The following is a 23282-nucleotide window of genomic DNA, read 5'->3' as shown; positions in this document are numbered from 1 at the left end:
ACACACGGCCACCATATTCTATAATCTCTACACTTGCCATAGTGACAATACAGTCCACAATTAAATGCACAATATCACCATTTTCTTTCAAGACAAACAGAAACAAAACTTCTTCTAGGAAAAAGGACCTGCCTGGCCCTTACACAATAGAGAGAGTGCATGCCTATGTGTGTGAAATAAGAGCAGTCTGCATGTTCTTGATTAACAAGCAGGCTATTCTCACTGACCTAGTTAGAAAAAACTCTTCCCCCCCCTTGTACTTTTTTCCTTTAGATGTTTCTATCTTTGAGAACGACAAGCTGGAGAGATGTTATCCATGCCAGCAGACAAAAAAAAAAAAAATCAGAATTCCAGAATAAGATAAAATACAACATGCAAAAATGCAAATACTGAGCAATAACTACAGATTACATATATCGTGTACAGACAATTGCTCATCAACAGCACACAAATCTCAAACTGTCATCAACACAAGAGTTGCCGAATAATCCTGTAGATTCAAGGAGAGAACTTCTATGGAAAAAGGAAGTTACATAAAGTGAGTCATTACTCACACAATAAATCAACATGAACACCAAAAAGCATAATCTGCAAAGATTTAGACAGCTTTAATTTCATAATCTCTTCTTACATACATATATTTAAGGCACAATGCAAAACCTTTAAACATTAACCATAGAATCCTTACTGCTGTAAACACTACTACTGCCTCGTGACAGGCTGCCTTCGCAAGAATGAAATGTGGAACACATCTTCCTTGAAAAGAATCAAGGAAAGAAAACAGAACTTGACAAAACTTCTTTAAAACTTCTTTTGTGTCTTAATTAGACACAGAAACTCAAGCTGCTATCTCCACATATCAGGGAGTCAGACAGCCTGAAACCAACTCTGCATACCATATATATAAAACTTGCATTCAAATGGCATGCAATGTTTATACAAAACAACACCTTAAATCATACAACTGTGATTTTTGTTTTATAAAACAAACATTATTTCAGCATGATATAAGCAGGAAAGAAATAATGACCTGCCATTCATGGATTGTTGAGAGTGCTATACAGAATCCTGAGCAGATGGCACATAAGCTTGGTATTTTGGGCGTTTTTGGCATTTATTACCTACTATTTTTGAACTGAAGATATATGCAATATTATCTTTTAAAATGCAATTGCTTTAGAAGAAACAAGTCATTACATATTTACTTTTGGAGAATCAAAGATGCTTTACAGCAAAACCATGAAAATAGTAGCTTTTAAAAGAAAAGCTCAATGCTCCATTTAGTCATTTCCACCACACAACTTGAGTAGGATTTTCCGGTAGTCTCCTGAAGTATCACCCTGGAAAGAAACCCAGAAAAAGAAAAGCTGAAGAACAACCAAAAGAGATGAAACCAGGGCTGAAGAACTAAGAACTTTCTTTCCAGGGATGATTTGGCTCTACTTTTACATAAATAAGAAGCAGAGTTTACATACACATAACCATGTGCCTGCATGCTCCACATTTGCTGACACCAAGTTTTGACTAAGTTCAATCCATTAAATGGGTATGGCCTGTTCTGTTTCTGAATGCCAGAACAAAAGAGAAGTGTGTGAGGGAACGATGCACAGCTTTCCCACCAGTGTCTCACTGCTTTTTACTCATACGATGATGGTTACAGGACATGCAACCATTGTTGTAGAAGCACATCTTCAGAGTTACACACTTGACAAAAGCTCCTGCTGGGTAATCCTCTGTGGCAAATGGCAGCAACACTAGCAAGCAAAGCAAGACATTTGGCACACACCTATTCCTTCAGAATCTTCGCAGGATTCTTTCTAAATGCCACCAAAGTTACAGCCCCTCAGTGTCAAATGCAGAAGGAATAAACAAGGCTTAATAGATCTGGCACCCTCATTACAAGGTAAATGAAGGTGGCACCAGTCACTTTCCTCCAGCTCTTACTACTCTCCCATTGTCCAGGCACCCTCTTGACTGTTGCTACAGCTCCTAACAGCAATAGGATGGTGGATCAAGTGCTAAAGAATCTGAAGTTTTGTCTGTTTCCAAAATCTTGAATTTTCAAGAGAAAGAGAAAGCAATCCTCTACAAGACTTTTAGGAGCTTTACATTCTTTCAACACACATATGAAGTAGAGCACCATTGTTACTCAATTGGAGGACTGAGTGGCTTCTACAAGATCATATTCAGGACTGAGACAGAGACCAGACTCGAAACCAGGTCTTTGAAACCTCTCTGGACCAATTTCCCTTCCTTATCTGTTAGTTTCCTTCCCATTTCTAGCTCACCTACCCCCATGCAAAAGCAAGTGCTGTCCTCCAGCATGTCAGACTCCACTCTCCTGAGGAATGCAGCAAGCCAACACAGCCAGCTACACTCAGAGCAGTTAACAGCTACTCAGTGTCAGCATCCATGTTCTACCCCCAGGAAGGATGGCACGGCAGGGAAGATTAACACTCCAGGTCTTACAGTGATATCCGTGTAGAGGGATCTGCCGTACATCCGCTTGTATTCTGCACGTATGTCCAGCAGGTCAACCTCGCTGCGCGACACCATGATTCGGATCAGAGTCCTGTCTTTTGTTCCTGCTCCCTGAAACGAACCAAACAGCAATGTAATGTATTAATGATGTGTGGAAATGCTGTATGATACAGCACCAATAAAAATAAATCATCCCCCCAAAAATACCTGTTTACTAGCATAACCCCACTGACTTCAGTAGGCTTGAAAATAATTTGACCTGTCATGCTTCAACAAATTAGATTTCATGGTAGGGCACTAAGTAATTTCTCTGCATAAGAACAGTTTGAAAAAAAAGAAGGGGACTGACAGTGGTACAAGGGGACAGGAAAATTTAGTTAGTTTAATGGCCTATTTATTTATTTCTCCTAGACCTCCCTACTTAAGAGATACTAATTTCAATTAGTTTTAAGCATATTTATGCTTTACCAAGTGAAGACTTTGTTTTATGTATGATTGTATTCATCTCTCTGTTAAGTGGATCAAATTAGCTAGATTTTTCCAGTCTTTCATAATAATGACTGCATCCTGTTAGTCATCTACCCACTAAAAAAAGTAATCCCTTGAACAGTTCATTCCAATGAGCTATACAAGAATTAAAAAAAACCCCACAGTATAAGTTTATGTAACTTGTCCCAGGCACCCACCTTCATAGCTTTCTGTAATCTCTCTGCAAAAAAAGCTGGTGTGTTCTTGAGACACTTAACTGCAAAAAGAAACAGTATTACAGAAATCAGACATTCCTCCTCAATCAGAACTCAATAATTTTTCACTTTATCCTACATAGTCACCTGCTTTACTTTTACATAAACATATACTTGATACAATGCAGCTTCCACTCCTGCTGTTAGTCATTGAAATGGTTTTTAATCCAAACAGTAGCTGCAGTTAAAAGTTAAAGAACTGACACTTCATGGTTCAAAGCAAGCTTTTCTGTCACTAGAAACCATCTAGTGTGAAGCAGCCACAATGAACCTTCAAAGTCTAATCACCAGATTCTTGCTTATGAAGGAAACAGTGGGAATAAGAAGGTGGCAGAAGACTTGAAGGAACACATAGTACTCCTAGCTTCTTCTTAGTTCTGAATTTTCAAGCCATGCACGTGCAAAGTGTGGAAATTTGAGTGATGCCTTAATGTAACTTGTGCAGCCACCTACGACAGCAGAGTCTTAGGTGCTTCCTTCCCCTTAAGGGTGAGCTGTCATAACCCTAATTTTAAAGTTTTATTTTAGCCACCAACTTCATCAGGACTGAAAAATTCCTAACATGCTCATTTAGTGATGACTGGATTTTAGATTTAATTAGCACAGTTCATTAGAAATCTGAAAGAGCAAAACCTAAATCAAATCACTGTCTTGGTAATCAGGATAATGAAAGAATCCTCCTTCTCTCATCAGAATTGAAATCTACGCATTGGTGCAATGTTGGTTACAAGTAAACAATCATGCAATCCGTGGCAAACTATAGAAAACACAGACCACACTTGACATTTTATAGCACAGAAGGGTATCAAAATCAATCACACAAAATCAATACAGAATCAAAGGGGTAAACCTAAATATTATTTCACGGCAACACACATTCTATACAGGAAGAAGTACTTTTCTGAGTAGGAAAATGTAGATGAGAGATAGCAGCTCACCACACAACTGCTAATGATACATATAATATTATTCAAAAGTGAATGACAAAATGAAATGCAGATTTCTGTATCACTGTATTTAGCTAAAACAACACACTTGCACTTTAGGATGTTTAAAGATGTTATTGTTAGTTACCAGTTGTATAATCCAGAAAGCTTTAAAGAAAGCAAAATTAAATATTTTCAATTAGAAAACCTTTTTTTCCTGCAAATAAGGTTCACAGAACAAATGATGTTAACATCATTGACTGATTTAGATATATGTGTGTACAAATATAAATAGAAAAACCTTCACAAAATCTATTCAATAAAGGAAGTTATTCAGTGAATATTAATGACAAGCCTTGCTCTGAAGGCTATTGACTTGTTTGCAAGATACAGTCTCAGTTTTGAATCCATCTACATGGAGACCTGTCAAGTCATTGCAAAGCTCCATTAAGTCAAATTACTTCCAAACTCTGAGAATAAAGTTTCTTTACCAAGGCAATCTTTTTCTACAAACACTGTGAAATATCTCTTTTCCCTAAGCTTGTTTTTATAACAATACTTTCTGAGATGACATATTCTGAATCCTGGAAAACGTCTGCAAATGTATCAACACACAATGAGCTAGACCCAGTTTGGGTCATTCATAGACCGGTATAGTGCCACTGTGGCAAGCAGAGTAAGAACAGTAGTTATACAGTTCACATATGCACAAGAGAGGAATGAAAACAATTAGAGTTTTAAAATTGGTTCCTATTTTGCAAGATTTTGTTGCAAACTTCAATGAAAAAAATTTGTTGTGTCCTAAACAATTGGCAGTTGAACCAACTACCCTCTCATATCTCATTTCCAAGTGATGAAAGATCATTTTTCCTATTTTGGTAGGAGTTTTAGGAGGGTTTTATGTCTGGGTTTTGGTTTGGGGTTTTTTTGCTGTTTTCTCATTACATCACTATCATATTAAAACCAAAGAAAAACACCTTTAAAGGAGGAGCTCTAGGTACCACAATATGTCTACAGTAATAAACAGAAAAAGAAATGGAGATGTAAAGACAAAAGACGAGAAAGTGGCTCACAATTACATCTAAAGTAAAACATTTCAGATAAAACTACTACACAACAACTGGAGGCCTTGTCCCAACCTCATGGAAATCAATGATGAGCTCTGAAGGGACAACACTAGATGTGAGGTATGATTTTTCACTCCTCAGTACTGGAGGCAATTAAAAACAAAGATTTAACAAATCTGTAAACACAGGAAATGGGAAAAAAATAACCCCTTTGCAATCAAATTTAAGTTTTCTTTCTATTAAAAACAGGCAGAGGTAACTAATCAGAGCCAATGCCCATATTTTGCTGGATTTCCAAGGCTGTCCCAAATACTCCATTCTCAGTAGCTGAAAATACCCTGACTCAGCAGTTGGTACAGGTTCTCTTCACTTCTTAAAACAGTGTCAAGTACAGTTAATAATTCTCTCCTCATTTTAACACGTGAAATTTAAATTCTGTAGTTGCCTGTGGCAAAAGCCTGACCTGTCATTTTGAGGTGAATTAAGTGCCCCACTTTACCAACCACAAGTGATTTCACAGAAAGCTCAACATGAAAAGCAGGAAACTGGAATTACTACCAACAAGAACATCCTTATCTGAAGCCACAGATGCCATCTGAGCCAATTCAGTTGTAGCAGAACACCAGAAATGAACTTGCTAAGATGGCACATACCTACAGCCAGCATGCCCTTTTCCAGGTCTCCAGACATTTCCCGACATATGCTTTTCTCAATGTCCCGGTTGCACATCCTCTGGTACTCATTGAAGACTGTTAATGGAAAAGAGAGTTTTCAGGAGTTAGCTTTGCAAAAATGGGTGGCACTGGTACATGCTGGATGGCTTCACTTTAAATTGTGTTTCTCAACTTGATACTATAACGTACACAAGTTTTATCATCTCAAAGACTAATGCTGTGCTATCAAGCATATTGTTCCATTTACACCTTATCTTGCTCCTTGTAGCTTGTCTAGTTTTGTCCTTATTATTAAAGGGCTAGACCAAGAAACCACTGTAAGGGAAACAGTGAAAATTCTTCTAGGAAAGGCTTTGGGTGTCAATAAAATTAAGAAGAAAATATTCAGGTTCTCATACACACCCCTTTCCTCCATTCAAGCACCTCAATACCCCAATAGAATATCGTTAAAAGTTCTAGTGTAGTTACTAAAACATTCCCACCACTAGAGACTGATGTAACACCTAATACTAACAAGTAAGAGGGGAAGGGAAGGTTGCAAGTGTCTTGTGCACGCACAAGTATGCAAAGCTGAAACAACTCTAGTTTGTCAATTCTTTTGTCAGAGAAACATTTGAACAAGCATGACCTCTACCTGCTCTGATATTTAAGAAAGATGACTACAACATGTAGCATTTGTTTACCCTTTTCAAAGCAGAATTCACTCGGCTTTTCATTGATATCTCATTGTGCTCATTTTACAGATGGGGGAAATTCAGGGGCAGAGTGGCGTTGTACATTTTCACCATTACACGCAACAAAATCAAGTTCCTGCTTATTTAGGACACCATTACCTGCTCTGAGGTGGGCCCTGCTTCTTGCACACAGAATGGCATTGAACTTGGATTCATCAGTTCCTAGACGGTTCTCTCCAGCTGCATACAGCTCCTAAGCACAGAGGGAATTCACACTTCATTACTCAGACACACAGTCAGGCTGAACAGCTGATTTACAGATTTGCTTCCTTACAGCCTCTCCACTTTTTATACTTATTTCTTAACTTACGTACTGCTGGAAAACAGGAGCAAGCAACTAATTCTAACTTGCCTATAATATGTTCTGCTTGCATTTCTATCTTGATGCTTAAGTGTTCAAACACAAGAGTCTCCAGATTACTAAAGGAAGGGAAATTGTTTACAAAGTACCTGAAAACTGTTCTTCCTAGTAGTCCTTACATCTAGCTTTTTCTCTACACCTCTAGGTGTGTTCTGGGACATTCTTGTCTTTTGGCTAAGGCATACTATGTAGAAAGCTAATTACATTGCTCTTTAAGTGACAGTAGTACGCTAAAATGAACCAGCGTTTTCCCTTTGCTATGTGGGGAAATGGAACATACAGAAAAAGTCACTGGGCAAGCATTACTAAGTCATTTGCTGCAAAATTCCAGAGTTCCTTAACTAACACACAAAAGCTAAAGTGGTTGTTATATAAATTAAAATTTAATCCACACACAGAGCACCTCAAATCTCTTTGGGCAATTTCCTTAATAAACAGCACAATGGCATCATAAAACACCTGGAAAAGCCAGAGAGCTGACAGAATGGAAGAAAAATATCCTGTGGACTCTATTCCCAAGAGTTTCATCTCTGTAATGCACCTACACGGCTCTAATGCTCCATCAGGGTTTTTCAAATCACTTCCATCCACTGAAAATTAAGCACTGTAAGAGAAGTCACAAGGTGTCCAAAACTAACAGTAAGCAGAAACCACACAGTCAAATTGCAGTGTTACGAGTTCACTGTACTTAGAAGTGATGAAGCATTTCTACTGACCTGCACATCTCTCTGGACAAGAGACATGTCAACAGTTGTACTTTCATCTCTGTTTCCCTGAAAGAATTAGAAGATTGAGAAGTGTTACTGATGGGCTTTGATGGGCTCCTTTCAAATTAAAAAACCACCACCACCACCAAACAAACAAAAACAAAACAAAACCAACCAACCAACCAACCAGAAATCCCCCCACTTACAAACACACACAAACCAAATTTCAAAATCCCAGCAGGCAAGTACCTGAGCAAGTGAAACTAAAAGCCTCTGGAAGTGTCCAGATGTGTCACTTTTTATTGCTTCCTCCAGGGTTTTCTTAAATTCTGGAAAAAAGATGAAATCATGAATCATCATACATCCCTGCTCATTTCCTAAATTCCTGTTATCAGTCAGTGATTAAGTAAGAAAAAGAAGAAAATTTGAATGGAAGAAATCTAACCTGCTTTATAGACCCTGTTGAGTTCCTGAATATGCTCATTACTGCGAGAAGCTAAGATTTCAATGAGACAATTTTCATCTGTGCCAACACCCTAAAACAAAGCATGAGGAGAAAACAGATTTCAGATTCTCATCTTTTTTCTACAACCTAGTATAAAAGAAATGTAATAAAATTATATAAAAAAAATTCAGAATATAACCTTGTATAGAAAAAGACAAAGCAAGTAATTTAAATATTACTTATGATGTTTCTAAGACACAGATATGTATTAAAGATACAAAACTGAACAGATAATTGAAATTAGGAAAACAAACTTTCATTTTAAAAATGTCATCCTTCATCCCAGATTTAAGACATTTTAAGAATCCATTTTTTTTAACATTAAAGAATAATTTGTTAATTCTAACAGGTAACTAATCACTAACTAATAGATAGCAGTTGCAATTACAAGACAGCTAATATTATTTCATCCTCATAGATAGTTTAATATTGTGACCAAAGGTCACGTAAATATATGTACTGACCTTCATTCAAACATTGTCTTAAAATACAAATGTTTGACCTGGTTTTCTTTAACAAAATCTAAATGTTTATAAAATAGTAGTATTGCTATAAAGTACTCAAAACTTTCACAAATATTTTAGAAAAGGCTCAGCATGAGATAGAAAAACACACTTCTGAGGTGGGAGAAAAGATAAAAAAAGGGTACATACTGACCAAAATGTTTATGAACCTTATGTTCTGAACTATTCGTGAGTACCAAGTGTAAAGTCTCTGGAAACCCCTGAGTGGGTTTATAACCAGTTGTATTACAGCTCTAAGAAAAACCCCAGAAATAAAGGCTCCCCATACAGTGGCTGGCTTAGAAGAGAGCTGCCTCAGTGCCTTACTCAAGACTATGTAGCAAGTGAACAGCACAGACTGTTAGAACTCAGTTTCTGCCTTTTTTGAGCATTTCTTCATCAACATATTTTTTGTTACAACACAAACTATTTAATAAGTCTTTAACCTGTGGGAATAACATTTCTCCATTTTACTACCATATACCTCCAAGAAACAGAGTACAGAACAGTCAAACAGTGGGTTGAACATCCTGACAGAGAGGAGGGAAGGTAAGTCCAAGCTTTTAAATGGCAACCAAAGATTTTATCAGCTCAACTATTTCCTCTATCTTATAAATTTGTATCTCCTACACAAACCTTTATAGCTTCCTTGATTTCATAAGCATCAAACATCACAGGTGTCTTCATCATTGCCAAGATTGTCCTCTCAAAGTTACCTGATAGCTCAGACTTGAGATCCTTGATCAAATCCTAATGACAAGGAAAAACAAGGAAAAATGCATAAAGACCAAACTTAACAAAAGTAAACATGAAAAATATGCATTTTTAATTAGAATTCTTTAGGCACAAGCACCAATAATGTATCTTTGAAGTAAAGCTGTTCCACTTAACACTAAAACCAGAATAATGTAATATGTGCATTGAGATAATTAAGGTCCAATTAAATAGACTGCACAGATCAAAGAGCCAAAGTAACCATTTAGGAGAGAAATTGCTTTACATGTTTTATCTGAAACACTGCATGAAGAATTCAAGAGTGGGTAAAAAGTAGCACCCTGAGCAAGCTATGGTTTACGAACCATCTTCCCCTAAAGCTCTTTCCAATCCGTTTTTTCCAAACACTAAGCCCTCTGACTTCCACTGAAGGAATGTAGGCTCTTATTCCTTCTTCCTTCTGTTCTCATGATGTATTTACCTTTCCATAAGCTGTTTTGAAGGACAGCATTATCTGCTGCCGTTGCTTGTTCGAACGACTTCCAAGACAGTCGATAATGGCTTGCTCGTCGGTTCCTGTACATGCACACAGACACCACAGAATGAGCACCACGTCATGTGACGACTCAGCTTTCTGTTTCCATTTGATCCTAACTCTTCTAAACCCAGCTGAAGGACATGTATGCCTTTAATTCATCTACAGTATCTACTCTTGTGTACGGCCACAGAACTTTAAGCTCTATCCCCAATCAAACACAGTAAGAACAACAACAACAACAAAAAACCTCAACAAAAACCTAAACAGAACTCATTATGTTGTTTATGCCTAAATGAACTTCCAATAATTCTTCTGATAACCAAGGACAATGACATGAACTATCCCACTCAGTACATGCATGACAGTGGAGAAAGATCAGTGCTGAATCAAGCTGCAATTCTACTTTTAACTGAAATGTAACTCCACAGACTGCTCACCTAATCCCTTCATGGCCTTCCTTAAGACTTCTGCATCCTTCAGAGGGTCAAAACCCGGTGCATCAGTGATTGTGCCTCGGTTTCCATGCTAAAATGAGATCAAGTTGAGCTGCATATTAGCATTAAACAGTTAAATATGGTGTTTTACTACTTTGGAAAAATGCACACTGTTACCAATTTTCTTTTTGTTAGAAAAGTAATACAGAAAACTCAAATCAACCCTACTTAAAAAAAATTGCTCATTTCTAAACACAAATTAATGCAAGGTCAAGCAGGTTCATTGACATTAAATCTGCTGTCCATTAATTAAGGTTTGATGATACTGTACATACAACTGGCAATACTTTCATAAAGTTAGGAAAGGCAAGATTCATTAAATTTGAATTCACTTCGAATCTTTCCTCTTGAATAATGTAGTAAAATACCATCTATTTCAAGTCATATACATCTATATTGTTCCATTTAAAAAGGTTCTCCCTCTCTTCACTCAAACTTCTTTTCATAACTTTATTTTCAATCTGAGGATTGGTTTACACTAATACAATGAAGAAAATGTAGAGAAATATATATATATATAAAAAAAAAAAAAAAGGCAGTGAATGCTCTTACTGTTACAGGAGAGACTGCAGGCCCTGTAGTTCCTGAGTAAGAGGGCACAGATGGATTCACAGCTGGACCTGGTGGATAATTTGGCATGGGCTGCTGCCCTGGGTAAGCTGCCGGTGGCTGTCCTGGGTAGCTCCCAGGCTGCTGACCAGGGGGTGGCGTGGGCTGGCCTGGGTATCCTGGGTAAGCTGGCATTCCTGATGGGGGATACCCCCCGTAGGAGGGCTGCTGTCCTGGTGGAGGCTGCCCAAAGCCACCTGGAGGGACTGGTGGATAACCCCCGGGTGTTGAAGGATACATGCCTTGTGGTGCGTTTCCTCCAAAGGTCCCTGCCAGGCTGGACGCCTGCAGTGACAGCCAGTGCAGCAAGAGACAGGAAGGGGTACAAACAGCTGAGTGTCAGTAACGTGCTCAATACATACAACCTCCCCCCTCACCAACACAGACACTTCCACATCTGCAAAAGAACTTTGCACTAATCATGCCTTACTGGCAAGCAACATGGAAAAAAACTGCCTGTGTTGAGTTGACTCTTGCTTTACTGTAACCATCAGCTGCCATGCATCAAGAAGCAGAGCCAGACACGTAACTGCCACTGCATCCCACACCACTCCCACCAAAGCACACCCATGGCCACACACCTCTGATTCTGAAAACTTAAGCCAAATAATCCCAGCAGCACAAAACTATGCTTAATCCTTCTCTGTCCATGGCTGCCTTGCATGATCACAGCATCCCCTGAGTGCAAGGGTCTTCCTCTGGGCACCTTTGGCTGTTTTATGAGATACTCGATGTGTCTCAGTCTTACAACTTGAAGGATTTCACAAACTACATTTGGAGAGACTTCTGCTGAAACTGCCACAAAGATACACCACATCAACATCATCTTCGCACGTGACACACTCGACCCCTCTTCTACAGAGGGACCAGAACTGACATTAAGTGACTGCAGTATTATCAGAAGCTAGTTGCTGTGGATATTGCCACGTGCACCCTAGATAGTTTGTTGCTCATTTTGCCTGCTGGCTGCCAAATCACTTCATTTAATCACTGTCTCAGGAAGGCATCTATAATGCAAATGTCTTCCTACAAACTGCAATTGTTATGCAGCGTAACAGATTTCTGAAGACTGAACGCTGTCAGAAGTGTCACTCACTTCTATTCTACGAAAAAAAAATCACATTGGAAACGTCTGCATTTTCTTCAATCAATGTAGAAGGTTTTTACTTCCATCTGTTAAATTTCAATGCTTATAAGAGATAGTCAATCCTACATTCTTTTCAAGGATGAGTCATTGATACCTCCTTACTCTGACTAGGCAAAATCCAGGTAATAGGTAAAATCTGGACTCTGTTTGCCAATGTGAATATATTAACAAAGGATACTCTGTGTTAATAGTCTCTTTCCCTACTCCTCTACACAGCAAAAGCCAAGTTATACTTATGTATACTTTATGTCCACGACTTTTGAAGCTAGACTAAATCAACATTTAACTAGTGCTCTGTTTTGCTAAAACAAGGAATAGCTTGCAGCTTCAAGAGATGATGTTGAATGTTCAACACCTAAACAGACATAAAGGCATAGAATTCAAGTGATAAACTTTTCAGTGACAATGCCAGAAACACAACTTTGCACTTAAGAAGTCACAGTAAAACACATTAAATGAAAGCAAACTCACCATTCCAGCCATCTGGTTGGGATTGAACTGGTTGGCATAGCCAGACACATTTTCCAGACCAATTGGAGGTGGATTTGAAGGTGGATAGGCAGCACCACCCCAAGGACTGCCACCTGAAATCAAACACAGCTGTGTTGAAACAAGAAACTATACCTTTTTAAACTTCTTACCACTTAAATTTCTAATGTAATATGTGTTCAACACTACAAGAAAATCAAATGAAGAGGTGCAGGGTAGCAGTGTAATTACTATATAAAGAGAAATCTCACTGGATATTTCTAGTCATGTCCTAATCTGTAAGGTCTCATTTAAAACAACTATAAACCTATTTCAAGGTTAATACTCAAGACTTAATACTATAAACACCATATTTTCACTAGAGAGTAGTTTCACTTAAACTACACAGTTGTCTAGTAGGAAGACATTATTAATTCCACTGATGCTGCTAATCTGAGAGATGTCCACAGAGCACGACAGTCTATTCACAAACACCCAAGTCATAAAACTTGGCTGCACACAGTAGTATGGTCTAACTTAAACCAGAATACTCTGCTGAAAAATAGAATTTATCCTCCCTGGTAGTGTGGCTTTTCAGTGTACATCACTTCCCCTTCCTGAGTTAGTTTGCCTAACTCCACCCTGGCCACTGCATGGCTCCAGTCCTTTCTATCAACAATACTGAAAACTGTGAAGTACACACTGATAAACAAGCAGTAGTTGCATATTTTATCAGTTTGGTATTATATTATATCAGCTTGCTACTCTTTCTAACAGCACTCTGCCTTCCATATGCAACCTAAGAATGCAATCTGCCTAAAAATAGCAAATTGAGGATAATTTCATAATAAAGAGCCGAATTATTTGTGGGATATGGTTTCAAGTAGTGTGACTGATTCCTCCCCATACTTCTTTTTCTCACCAGTTACCTTCACGACTCAGTACCAACAGATCCTTGGACACTTGCTGAAATTTTTCAAACTATGACCATCTCCTAGTGTTGTGTGATTCATCTGAGATGAATGAAAATGGACTTTATATGAGCACATGGCAGAGCACATATATTAGATAAATCAGAATCCCCAGCCCAGATGAAATAGGACTTAACAAGAGCATACAGAAAGCTTTGGTGAGTCAAGAAAATACCCTGCAGTCTTGTTCTTTGTCCATGCCACCTTTTCTCTCCAGACTGGACCACCACTACCACTTGAAGTTTATTTCATCTAAGCACTTACCTGGGGCTGCTGGTGGATATCCACCAGCTGGGGGATAGCCCGGGTAACTCATTGCAAAGATCTGAAAAATACGTGTGATACAGTTATTTTCTGTAATGCTTCACTCATTACACCACATACAACTAAGAGGCAACATGCATGTAGTAGCCAACTACCAAAATTAAGACATAAAACTGCCCACTTTGCCCAGGCTTTTGTCTGAGAAATCTCTTTACCATTTCCTTTTGCTGGACTGATAAACACGTTCAGATAGCTATGCAGTTGCAGAGTCACTCCTCAGACTACTTTTCTTATTTGTTCCAGTTGCTACTTACTGCTTACTTGGTCTGTTCTACTGTTAAGGATGTATTACTTGAACATGCTTCCTTTATTGAGATATTAAAATCTCCAGAAGTTTGCAGCCTATACAGAACAGTGAGATTAATCAAGAGTAGAAAATCATTTGACAAACAAGCTACATCTCAAGTGAGTAACTGTGTAAGAAGTGTTAGAAGGCATCTAAATGCAGACACCTACTAAAGTGCAAGGTCAGAGTAAGAAGCACAAGGGATACACCTTCATGCTTACAGCGCTGTCATAAAATATGAAGGGTTTAGTGATAGGATAAGATCACTCGAACAAACTGGATCTCTTAAAATGGATAGTGGCTCTGTCAGCACAGAAGTGCACAGCCATCAGATGTTCAAAATAGAACTGGAGGTCAAAAAGGAAGAACAGCTAAATGAAGGACAAAATTAAAACTGTCTTCCAGAATACAAAAGGCCTTATTTTCAACAAAACAACTCTCAGGAACAATGGTAAAAGTAACTCAAGGAGCCTGTTCCAGATGAAGAAAACATCCACACTGAATCTTAACTTTTTAGAGGTTATTTTTAGTGACAATTCCTATTGTCTATTTTTAGAATTGCTGTGCAAACTATCCCTTTCTTTTCTTTCCCTCTTTCCCCTAAAGCACTGCCTTTTGCATCTGGTTTGTTTTGCCATGTTTTGGATTTCAGCTGTGGAGTTTTGTTTTGGATTGGGTTGGGGGGGTAGTGCTGCTCTTGTGGAATTGTTTTCATTTTGTATAATCACGTTAATTTCCCCTTCTGGTTTTGCATGGCTCTTTTGCACAGCAACAATGGAATGGAAAAATACTCTTTTTTTTTTTTTGTTAAGTAAAGAAAATACAATTAGAGAATCTTCACTTTATTTAAAAACTGTTTGGACTTCATGCTGCATGCACTAATTTAAATTTAAAGAGAGAGAAATTAACTAAGAGAAACCACAATGAACAGAGGAGACCAAAAGTTATAACCCTACCTACCTATTCCCGTATGTAAAGTGTCTAACAGACTCAATAAGCAAATACAGCTTCTCAGGAGGTACAGGTGCACAGGACTGGAGAGAGGTCAGAAGAAAAAAAGATTAAAAAAAAAAAAACAAGAGAAGGCAGCCTGGCACTTCAGATCCTCTCTAACTCAGTAACAGTCTTGACATAATAAAGCATAAAAAATAAAAAAGAACAATTATTACCAAGTCACTCAAAAAACAAACAAGGAACCCACACACAATCTAGATTCTTAGCATGCATAATGTCAATGTGTGTACATTTTTAGATACAAATTATTATAGCACTGAAATTAATTTTATTTCTTTGGGTACAACCATAATTATTTTCTTAGTTATTTTTTTAGCTTCACATGCAAATACAATGACAGGATATTAAAAAAAATTTTAAGATGCCTTTTGAATAAAGCTTTAGGTACAGATTTAAGGCAAAAGGTTTGTTTGTTTTGTGGTAGGTTGGGATAGGCCTTGTTTTTCTTAGAAGGGTTGTTTACTTGCTTTTAATCCTATGTAGAATGTTCATTTTAAATTGAAAAAAAAAAAAGATTAAAAGAGCCTTTTGGCAATTAAAGCTGAGGTTGAGAAGTAACAGCTAATTTCATTAGCAATCTGAAAAAAAATGTTACTCTCTATATAAAAATGTTCCACTTGCTTCTTTCAAACACTGTATTTATCCAGGACCTTTCCAAGGGGAAATTTTCCCAGACTGGTTTGATTCCAGACAAACTAGATCCACAAACACACTGACTTCTCGTGTTCAAAAACCTCCCTGATGACCACCTTTTCCGTAGTTCACCGAGTCTCTGTTGGCCAACACTCTAGCTTAAGAAATATTAACATAGAAAGGTAAGTTTCCCAACCACTCCCACAACATTGTCTCCACTTCATCTTCTAATCCCATCTTCCAAACTTTCTGCTGCTAAATCCACAACATCTTACTAAAACTGTTAGTGACAAGCAGCACTTGGCTGCTGACAACAAAGTGGTGACACAGGCCAGGAAACAGGAGATACAGAAATCCACCCTGCTATACAAATATTGCGTGGGAGGATGCAGGAACAGCAAGGTCTGTGTTTGCTCAGTCATAAAAAAAGTAGTGCATATGAGGAGGAAAAAAAAAATCCAAACAACCAAACCACACATGGAAAGAAGGAGTGCCCTGAAGGAAATACAGAACAAATACTGTTAAGGTCCTCTCCCCATTTCCAGTGTTCAGTCCTGGAGGTCGACCTCAGGACTCTAAATAAAGACCTGAGGTTTTACTCCCACAGTGAACATTGATGGCTATCACTGCAAGCCACGAAGTGCTCAGGCTCTTCAGCATTTTCCTGCTGCTTGGCAAAAGTAAGAGGAAACAGACCTGTTCATAAGAGATTAAATCTGTAATATACTTTCAATGGCAATCTTGAAAATATGCTTCTCTAAGACACAGCACAGTAGAAAAAGGACTACAACTGGAGAAATTTTTAACAGAGATACAAATTACATGTAATGATGGTAGAAGTATAGAATAAAATTGTAAGGCTGCCAGAAAACTTCTGTTTCAAGGTACAACAGAAATAAGCTCAGTAACTGCACTCACACCCATTGCTGGAATTTATTTAGTGGCTGCTGTTCAGGCTCCAGCTATGCCAAGGTTCAAATAATTTGAGGACAAAAAGTGGATGAGAAACCATGACCTTTATTTGTCAAAAATAATTAGTTTAATTATGCCCATTTCACAGGGAACATCGAGTAAAGTGAAACCTTTGGCCTTTACTCCTCCACAAGGTTAATTACCAGGATACAGTAGAAAAGGCAGCCTAAAGCTATAAATTACAGTGCCTGCTCCGAGACTGATCCCTGATTGTGAAACCAGCAGAACAGAGTTTATCACCTTACAATATGCTGTCGTTTTTCATCAGATATGAACCGAGGCACACACCACTGTGCTTTTGCAAGACAAGGACAAGCCACAGTCAGCATCATACCAGCTAACTGCTATTTTACGAGCCTGAGCAAGATTTATCTTTGACTCATGCACTGCAGCATACAAGTTGTTCTCTCTTGTACCAGGTGAAATATTTTTCATCCTGACAGATAAAAAGCCCTGCAATTTTCATTTCTCATTAAGTCCTCTGTGTATGTGACTCCCTGTCTAGCCTTCCTTTCACTATCAAAAAAAAGTTATTTAGTAGAATGGGTTCCTCTTCCAACAGGGCTGAGTTCATGCCACCCAAAACTCAGGAAACCTCTTTTACACAGATCTTATCACTCGCTGTTCACCTTTACTGGACTTCATCCAAGAACATGTATTTAAAGAGTACTAACATATCATCCACTTCCTACAGGAAAAGTTTCCTTAAAAAAAAAATGCAAACCAGCTCTGAATAGATGGCAAAACAGAAACAAATTCAAATAAGAGGGTTTTTTTAAACTGTCCATTTCAATTGTTTGTTAGTATTGCAACTCGAGCACTGCCAGTTTCAATGATCCTTCTAATTCACATCATCATAATCACTACTATTACAGAAATACTTTATTGGAAGATAATCTAGCACTTTTTGACCTTCTGGCATAAGCAGGGAACAGGAAAGAGCATCAGAAAATAGCACTTACAAAAACTTAGTCAAAGTAAAGGAGAGCAGTTGCCAGTCCAACAAAGAAAAGCTGTATGCAAAGACAGACACATAAGCCACAAGTAAGCTACAAAAATGTTGAATAAGAACATTCATGCAACCTTTCCAGTGATAGAAGCCCTACACATATGCTCAAGGCAACAAAACCCAAGGAACTTAACTGAGCTGCAAGGACAACCCATATGCAGCAAAAACATGAGTTAATTCCAAGAGAGTGATTTCACTCTGGCTTCCTACTCTGCCCTGATACAAGTGTTTCCTTTTGCAGCACACTCTTGCAATATTGTCCTTGGAATATTTAAAATACAAGTCAAAACATACATGACAATACAAATACAGTCTCCAAACAACACAAGAAGCAAGAAATAATACCAAAATAAGTTTATGAAATGTTTGAAGAAATAATGGAATGAGATTGTTCTATTTCAAACTCATAACTTGTCATAAAAATAATTTGTTGCAAAAACCAGTCATGCTATAAATAGTCTGAATTATGTTTCCAATTGACTAATGCCTCAGGGATTTATGCTCTATTTTAAGTTCCACCATGCAACAACAAATTTCTACATCATTTGTGCAAGTCAGAATAGGTACATACCAATTACTGCATGAACTAAAGCAACAGTGTAACATTCAGTGCCCTAAAACAATTACTAGAAAAATACCTGATTGTTCATTTCACACCAACGATTTTTAATTAGCTGCTGTGCCCAAGCCTGAATCACAGAGCCAGAGAGTGGCCCCACTGCAAAAACAGGAGGGTTTCAGTGTTCCCCAGCCCTTCGAGGCAGTAGAACAAAAGGACAACAAAAGTCCTCTGACAATACTTGCCATATTTATGCTGTTTGGGCTGCAAAGAAGAAGCCAAATAACAGCAAGCTGTCTGAGTGACGACTCCCAAAGACAGGCACACTGGCAGACCCGCACAGGACCTTAGCTAAAGGCTGTATGGATGCACCATACCCTGCACAGAAAATCTCCATGCCCCACACCAGGCTGACAGACTTGGGATGCCACAGATGAAAAAGAGGTAAATATGAGTGTGCAAATACATCAACTTTTTCTTAAAGGTGATGGTTTTCATGATTTCTAGACAGGGAAGGTTTACGCACACAGTGGTCCAGCAACACCAGGAAGATTACTACTCATCAGTGAGCAAATGGACACGCCCCCGTTCATTTCACACTATAGGGAATCACTGATTTACAGCTCATTAATTCTTTCCAGGAACAGACTTATTCAAGAAAAAAAACAATTTAGGGTAGTAAAAGAGAAGGACAGGTATTTCACAACAACCATAAGCAAGCAATGTGAAAAGAAAGCAAGACAATGGTCTTCAAACCTAGTCTGTACTTGAGATCAGCATGCCTTGGTCCTCAAAGCATACTACCGAAAAATAAGTATTTCCCCCTAAGTCCTAACATTTGTAAGATGCATTTCTTCTCCTAGCTAGTAGAAAACCGAGTATTTTTAAAACACTGCCGAGTGTAACCAATAACCAGTTACTCAGACTATAGAGGGGTGCACTGATTACACAATAAGTGCAATGTTCCAAGTTTAAAGTTGTTATCTCTAGCAACAATAACAGGGATATTCGTGCTGTCTGCTTCAGGTAACTTGAACACCTAATCTGGAGCAATTAGCAAGACCACAGTTCGAAATTAACGTGCTTTTTTTACCCAAGGCAAAGGTCTTTGGGATGCAGAAATTAATCACAGCGAGTATCACTTCACATGCATGTTGACTGTATGGTTACAGTAAAGATTTAGCACAATCAGAGGCCTTCAGAAGCTTTAAAACTTATTTAGATTTTTAATATGGGATTGGTTTGTCTGAGAGTTCTTAAGACTGCCAGAAGTTCAGATTGAAAAGCCCAAATTAGATGCTCACCTCTCCTACAGATGAACTGTATTAATGACTGCAAAAAATAAAGGAAATGGTGAAGTCCGGTGCTTCCTCAAGAGAACAACTGAGCTAAAGAACAGAATGACCTACCAGTGACACTTCCCCAATGCCCTCAAAAAATCCCACCACCCACACTCTGTACCAAAACAAACAAACAAACAAAAAACAACAACAAAAAAAACCCCACAAACACAACAACGAAAAACCAAAACACTTTTAACCTTCCCTTAAGACAGTATCTCCTCTCTCCATCAGAGAAACCATGACGGGGAAAAAAGAGCCAGTATTTGGCAGGGACTTAGTTCCCTTCCTTTGTGTATCTTAGAAAAGAACATAGTTATGTTTTGGACAGCATTGACACTCTGCACCGTACAGGGAGCGGTCAGGTAGTGAGGCTGTGTGGGCTTGTGTTTGTTTTATTCAGTCTAACTTTACAATCTAGTCACTAGCATCTGGTCCACACTCAGCACCTGTGACAGCTGAACAGTATGGATACAATTTCACACATGCAAACAAAAAAACAGCTGCTAAGCACAGGCAGGATTGGCTGCTTGGTCATCACAAGCACGTAATAAAAACTGTGTCCTAGACGGACACCAGTGAGTCCCTACTCTGACCCATAAGTGACTCCAGGCTTGTCCCTGCCAGGACCTAACCTCTTATCAAGATTCTGCAGTGAGCTCTGATAAAATCTGGAACAAACATGGAGCAACAATAGAAGCTCTATTGTTATTGCTGTCCTTTGATTTGCTTATCTACAACTTTTACCACTGCATTACATTCTTCCCAGCTTGGGCAACTGCCTGAAGGAAATTCAGCATTTACATCAGACACACCTGCTTTCAAATAAACTGGCAAAACCAAAGGGACGACCTTCCCTACTGTGCGTGACAACAACTCCAGTTTCAAACAGGTGAAAGTGTTGCTCACTGAGGGGTAAACATGCAGCTTTTTCTTTTTTTTTTCCCCTCCAAAAAAGTCTTTTACCACATTCTTCAAGAGAAACTCAAAAGTCACTACATACAGCTAACAAGTCTCTGTCCTTATTTCCAACAGTTTACATAATACATTTTTAAAATATATCCAATAAGAAACATGTTTCAAGGTAGTTGACATAAATGTATGAAATAAAAAAAGAAATTACACTGGCGCCATTATTCAGTTGTATATTTAATGTAATGGAAGCCTTTAACTGCAATTTGAATCTGACAGGAAAGTTTCTATAGATGATTATACAGAGCCTTGGCTAAATATAAATGAAACCTTCAAATTGTTCAAAAGCCCTGCTATTTCTGTAGCCACAATTAAACCATCTGCTGTTTTCAATTACAACTCTACTTTAACTTCAGCTTCCTTTTTTTATCCCCAGATCTCTATCACAGAACTAAAACTACATAAGCTCTGATTAATGCAATATTACTCAACAGACCCTCTGGAAGCTCCATTTTTTGAAACTTGCTAGAGGTCTAGGAAACGGCATCTCCTGTGAACTTCAAAGCAGACAGATTGGTTTGGCTTTTTGTAGTAGATCAAGTTCGGTATTTTAAGTTGTTACCTAACACTACATCTTTACAATGTTTTTTTCTTTGACTGCATAAAGGCCCCCCTGAAATATATTCATCCCACGCTGGTTTCATTATAGTTTTTAGTGACTTTTGACATTTCACAGAATTTCCAGTCTAATGAGTCAAAACTTCTGGGGACTATAGAGAACAAACTAATAATAATAATAATAATAATAATAAATGTGATGGCTACTCCAGAAACTTTAAGTATAGATTCATAGAGACATTTTGGCCTCTGACGTCATGAGGTACCTACTGAGGCATGAGGTCAGACAAGAGAAAGATGAATAAATATTGTTGACATAAAATCATCAGGCCCTTCAAAATCTTGCTGAATCTTTATGGTCTTCTATACAACAAATTCTCCCAGTGCTTTGGGAGCAGGGTGGGCGGGAAGTCACAAGAAGTAGCTACAGAGGCACTTTCAGGAAGAAAAAAATTCAACAGAAATGCAGTGGGGACAGGGCCACAGGTGAAACGGGAAGCAATGCTCAGTGCAAGTTATCCTGCTGCATCAGTGGGAGGAGAGTGGTCCACATGACTGTCACAGCAGCTTGAAAAACAGGAAATTATAGAAATAGTCAAGCTATAGGGAAGCGTTCACACACTCAAGTTTTACAGCAGCCATACACTCACACTAGTTTTGCACCGTTTCTGATGTTACCACGAGTACTCCAGTAAAGCACTGACTCACTCAACAGAAAATAACTGTGCTGGGGCTTGTCAGAGAATGAACCTCCCACCTGCTATGGTGGCCAGGTGCTTAGAGGCATAAACCCTAATAATCAGCTCCTCCACCAAAACACACTGCACCAGCACTTTTCTTCTCTCTTGCCAGTCTGCTTTCTCTCCACACCTTCAGCTCAGTCTTTCTGCCCCAGTGCATCTGGCTCCTTTCAGGCTGAGCTGCCTTACATGCTTCCGCCACTCCCTCTAGAACGCTGCCCCTCAGCTGTCCCTCCTTATCAGGAAGCAGCTTCCAGGAACTACCATTAATCTAAGAAAAAAATAAAGACATATCCCACGAAAATATTCCCTTACTTCCCAGAAACAGGATGGGGACAGAGAGGAACTTCATCTTTCTTCAAGATGTTTGTGTGGTTTTCTGTCGCACACACGTAGCAAGAGTTGAAGAGTTTTGGTTTTAAGACGCTTAAGTGTCTTCAAAGCACTCTAAGTACATGTCGTATAAGAAGTAGTAAAGTATAAGAGGTAGTGAAGTTCTACAGTTTGCAGAATGGGACCTTCGGGGGAGGGGGGAGAAATTAAAAAAAAAAAAAAAAAAAGGCATTGCGTAATATCCAGCCTACCATCTTAGGCTGCTTTCTAACTGTACACATCAAAATTACAAGCTCGAGATAAGATACGGGCACAGGCAAAGTACCGAACTGCAACTACAACAGCGAAACACCCCTTCTTCCTCCGAAACCACCCCACTTCCCTGGGAAACACGAGTCGTTTCCCACCGACCGCGGAGCTCCAGCACGCCCCGACAGCCCCTACGCCAGCTCCGGGCCGCTGCCCGTCACCCCGGCTCCTGCCGCCCCAAGGTCCCCGTCCCTGCGGGGACACGGCCCGGCCCCGCACACGGGCTGTCCCTCGCCCCCCGGCCCGGCCCGGCCCGGCCCGGCCCGCCGCGGGGGTCGCGCCTACCGCGGGTGCTGCGGATGAGCTGCGGCCGCCGCCCGTCCCGGCTGCTCGCTGGCACTGCGGGGCGGGGCAGCGCCAGGAGGAGCAGGAGGAGGAGCCGCGGCGGCCCCGGCGCCTTCGCCCTCCCCGGCGCGGTGCGAGGGCGGGCGGTGCGGATCCTGCCGGGGAGGCGGCGGGCACCGGCCGCGACTGGAAACTGGAAACGCAGCACAGCAGGTCCGACCGAGAGGCGGCTTCCAGCGAGGCGCCCGTCTGATAAGAAACAAAACACACGGGGGGAGGGTTGGTGGGGAAAGGAACTCCGCCCGT

General features: G+C 39.4%; 1 protein-coding gene across 5 annotated transcripts; it reads right to left on the bottom strand.

Moving 5' to 3' along the window:
• Positions 1-584: 584 nt before the first annotated feature.
• On the bottom strand, positions 585-23046 carry ANXA11 (annexin A11). Of its 5 annotated transcripts, none has more exons than XM_050335865.1 (16): positions 22977-23027; positions 15213-15286; positions 13907-13967; positions 12675-12787; positions 11000-11341; positions 10391-10478; positions 9897-9991; positions 9338-9451; positions 8139-8229; positions 7943-8022; positions 7703-7759; positions 6725-6818; positions 5871-5966; positions 3168-3226; positions 2470-2592; positions 585-1340 (listed from the first exon to the last, which is right to left on the bottom strand). In XM_050335865.1, exons 3-16 carry the CDS (start codon positions 13956-13958, stop codon positions 1281-1283), a joined length of 1464 nt encoding a protein of 487 aa, XP_050191822.1. In that variant the 5' UTR covers positions 13959-13967; positions 15213-15286; positions 22977-23027; the 3' UTR covers positions 585-1280. The 5 variants fall into 5 exon arrangements, 4 of the variants coding, with proteins under 4 accessions (XP_050191822.1, XP_050191843.1, XP_050191812.1 ...); XR_007631489.1 differs by lacking the exon at positions 22977-23027 and adding an exon at positions 4299-4318 and having other exon boundaries at positions 1256-1340; positions 15213-18304; XM_050335886.1 differs by lacking the exon at positions 15213-15286 and having other exon boundaries at positions 22977-23046.
• Between the last annotated feature and the right edge of the window lie 236 nt (positions 23047-23282).

This window comes from Myiozetetes cayanensis, unplaced genomic scaffold (genome assembly GCF_022539395.1).
Source record: "Myiozetetes cayanensis isolate MyiCay16 unplaced genomic scaffold, myiCay2020 scf10, whole genome shotgun sequence".
NCBI lineage: Eukaryota > Metazoa > Chordata > Aves > Passeriformes > Tyrannidae > Myiozetetes > Myiozetetes cayanensis.
This window is presented reverse-complemented; position numbering and strand designations above follow the sequence as displayed.

Excerpts from the sequence above, each read along its gene's own strand:
- ANXA11 (XM_050335886.1), bottom strand. The coding sequence starts at position 13,958 with ATGAGTTACCCGGGCTATCCCCCAGCTGGTGGATATCCACCAGCAGCC. Across the intron at positions 11,342-12,674 it reads CCAACCAGATGGCTGGAATG|GCGTCCAGCCTGGCAGGGAC; the intron begins GTGAGTTTGCTT and ends CTGTCACTGCAG. Across the intron at positions 1,341-2,469 it reads CCCTCTACACGGATATCACT|GGTGATACTTCAGGAGACTA; the intron begins GTAAGACCTGGA and ends GTTTCTTTCCAG.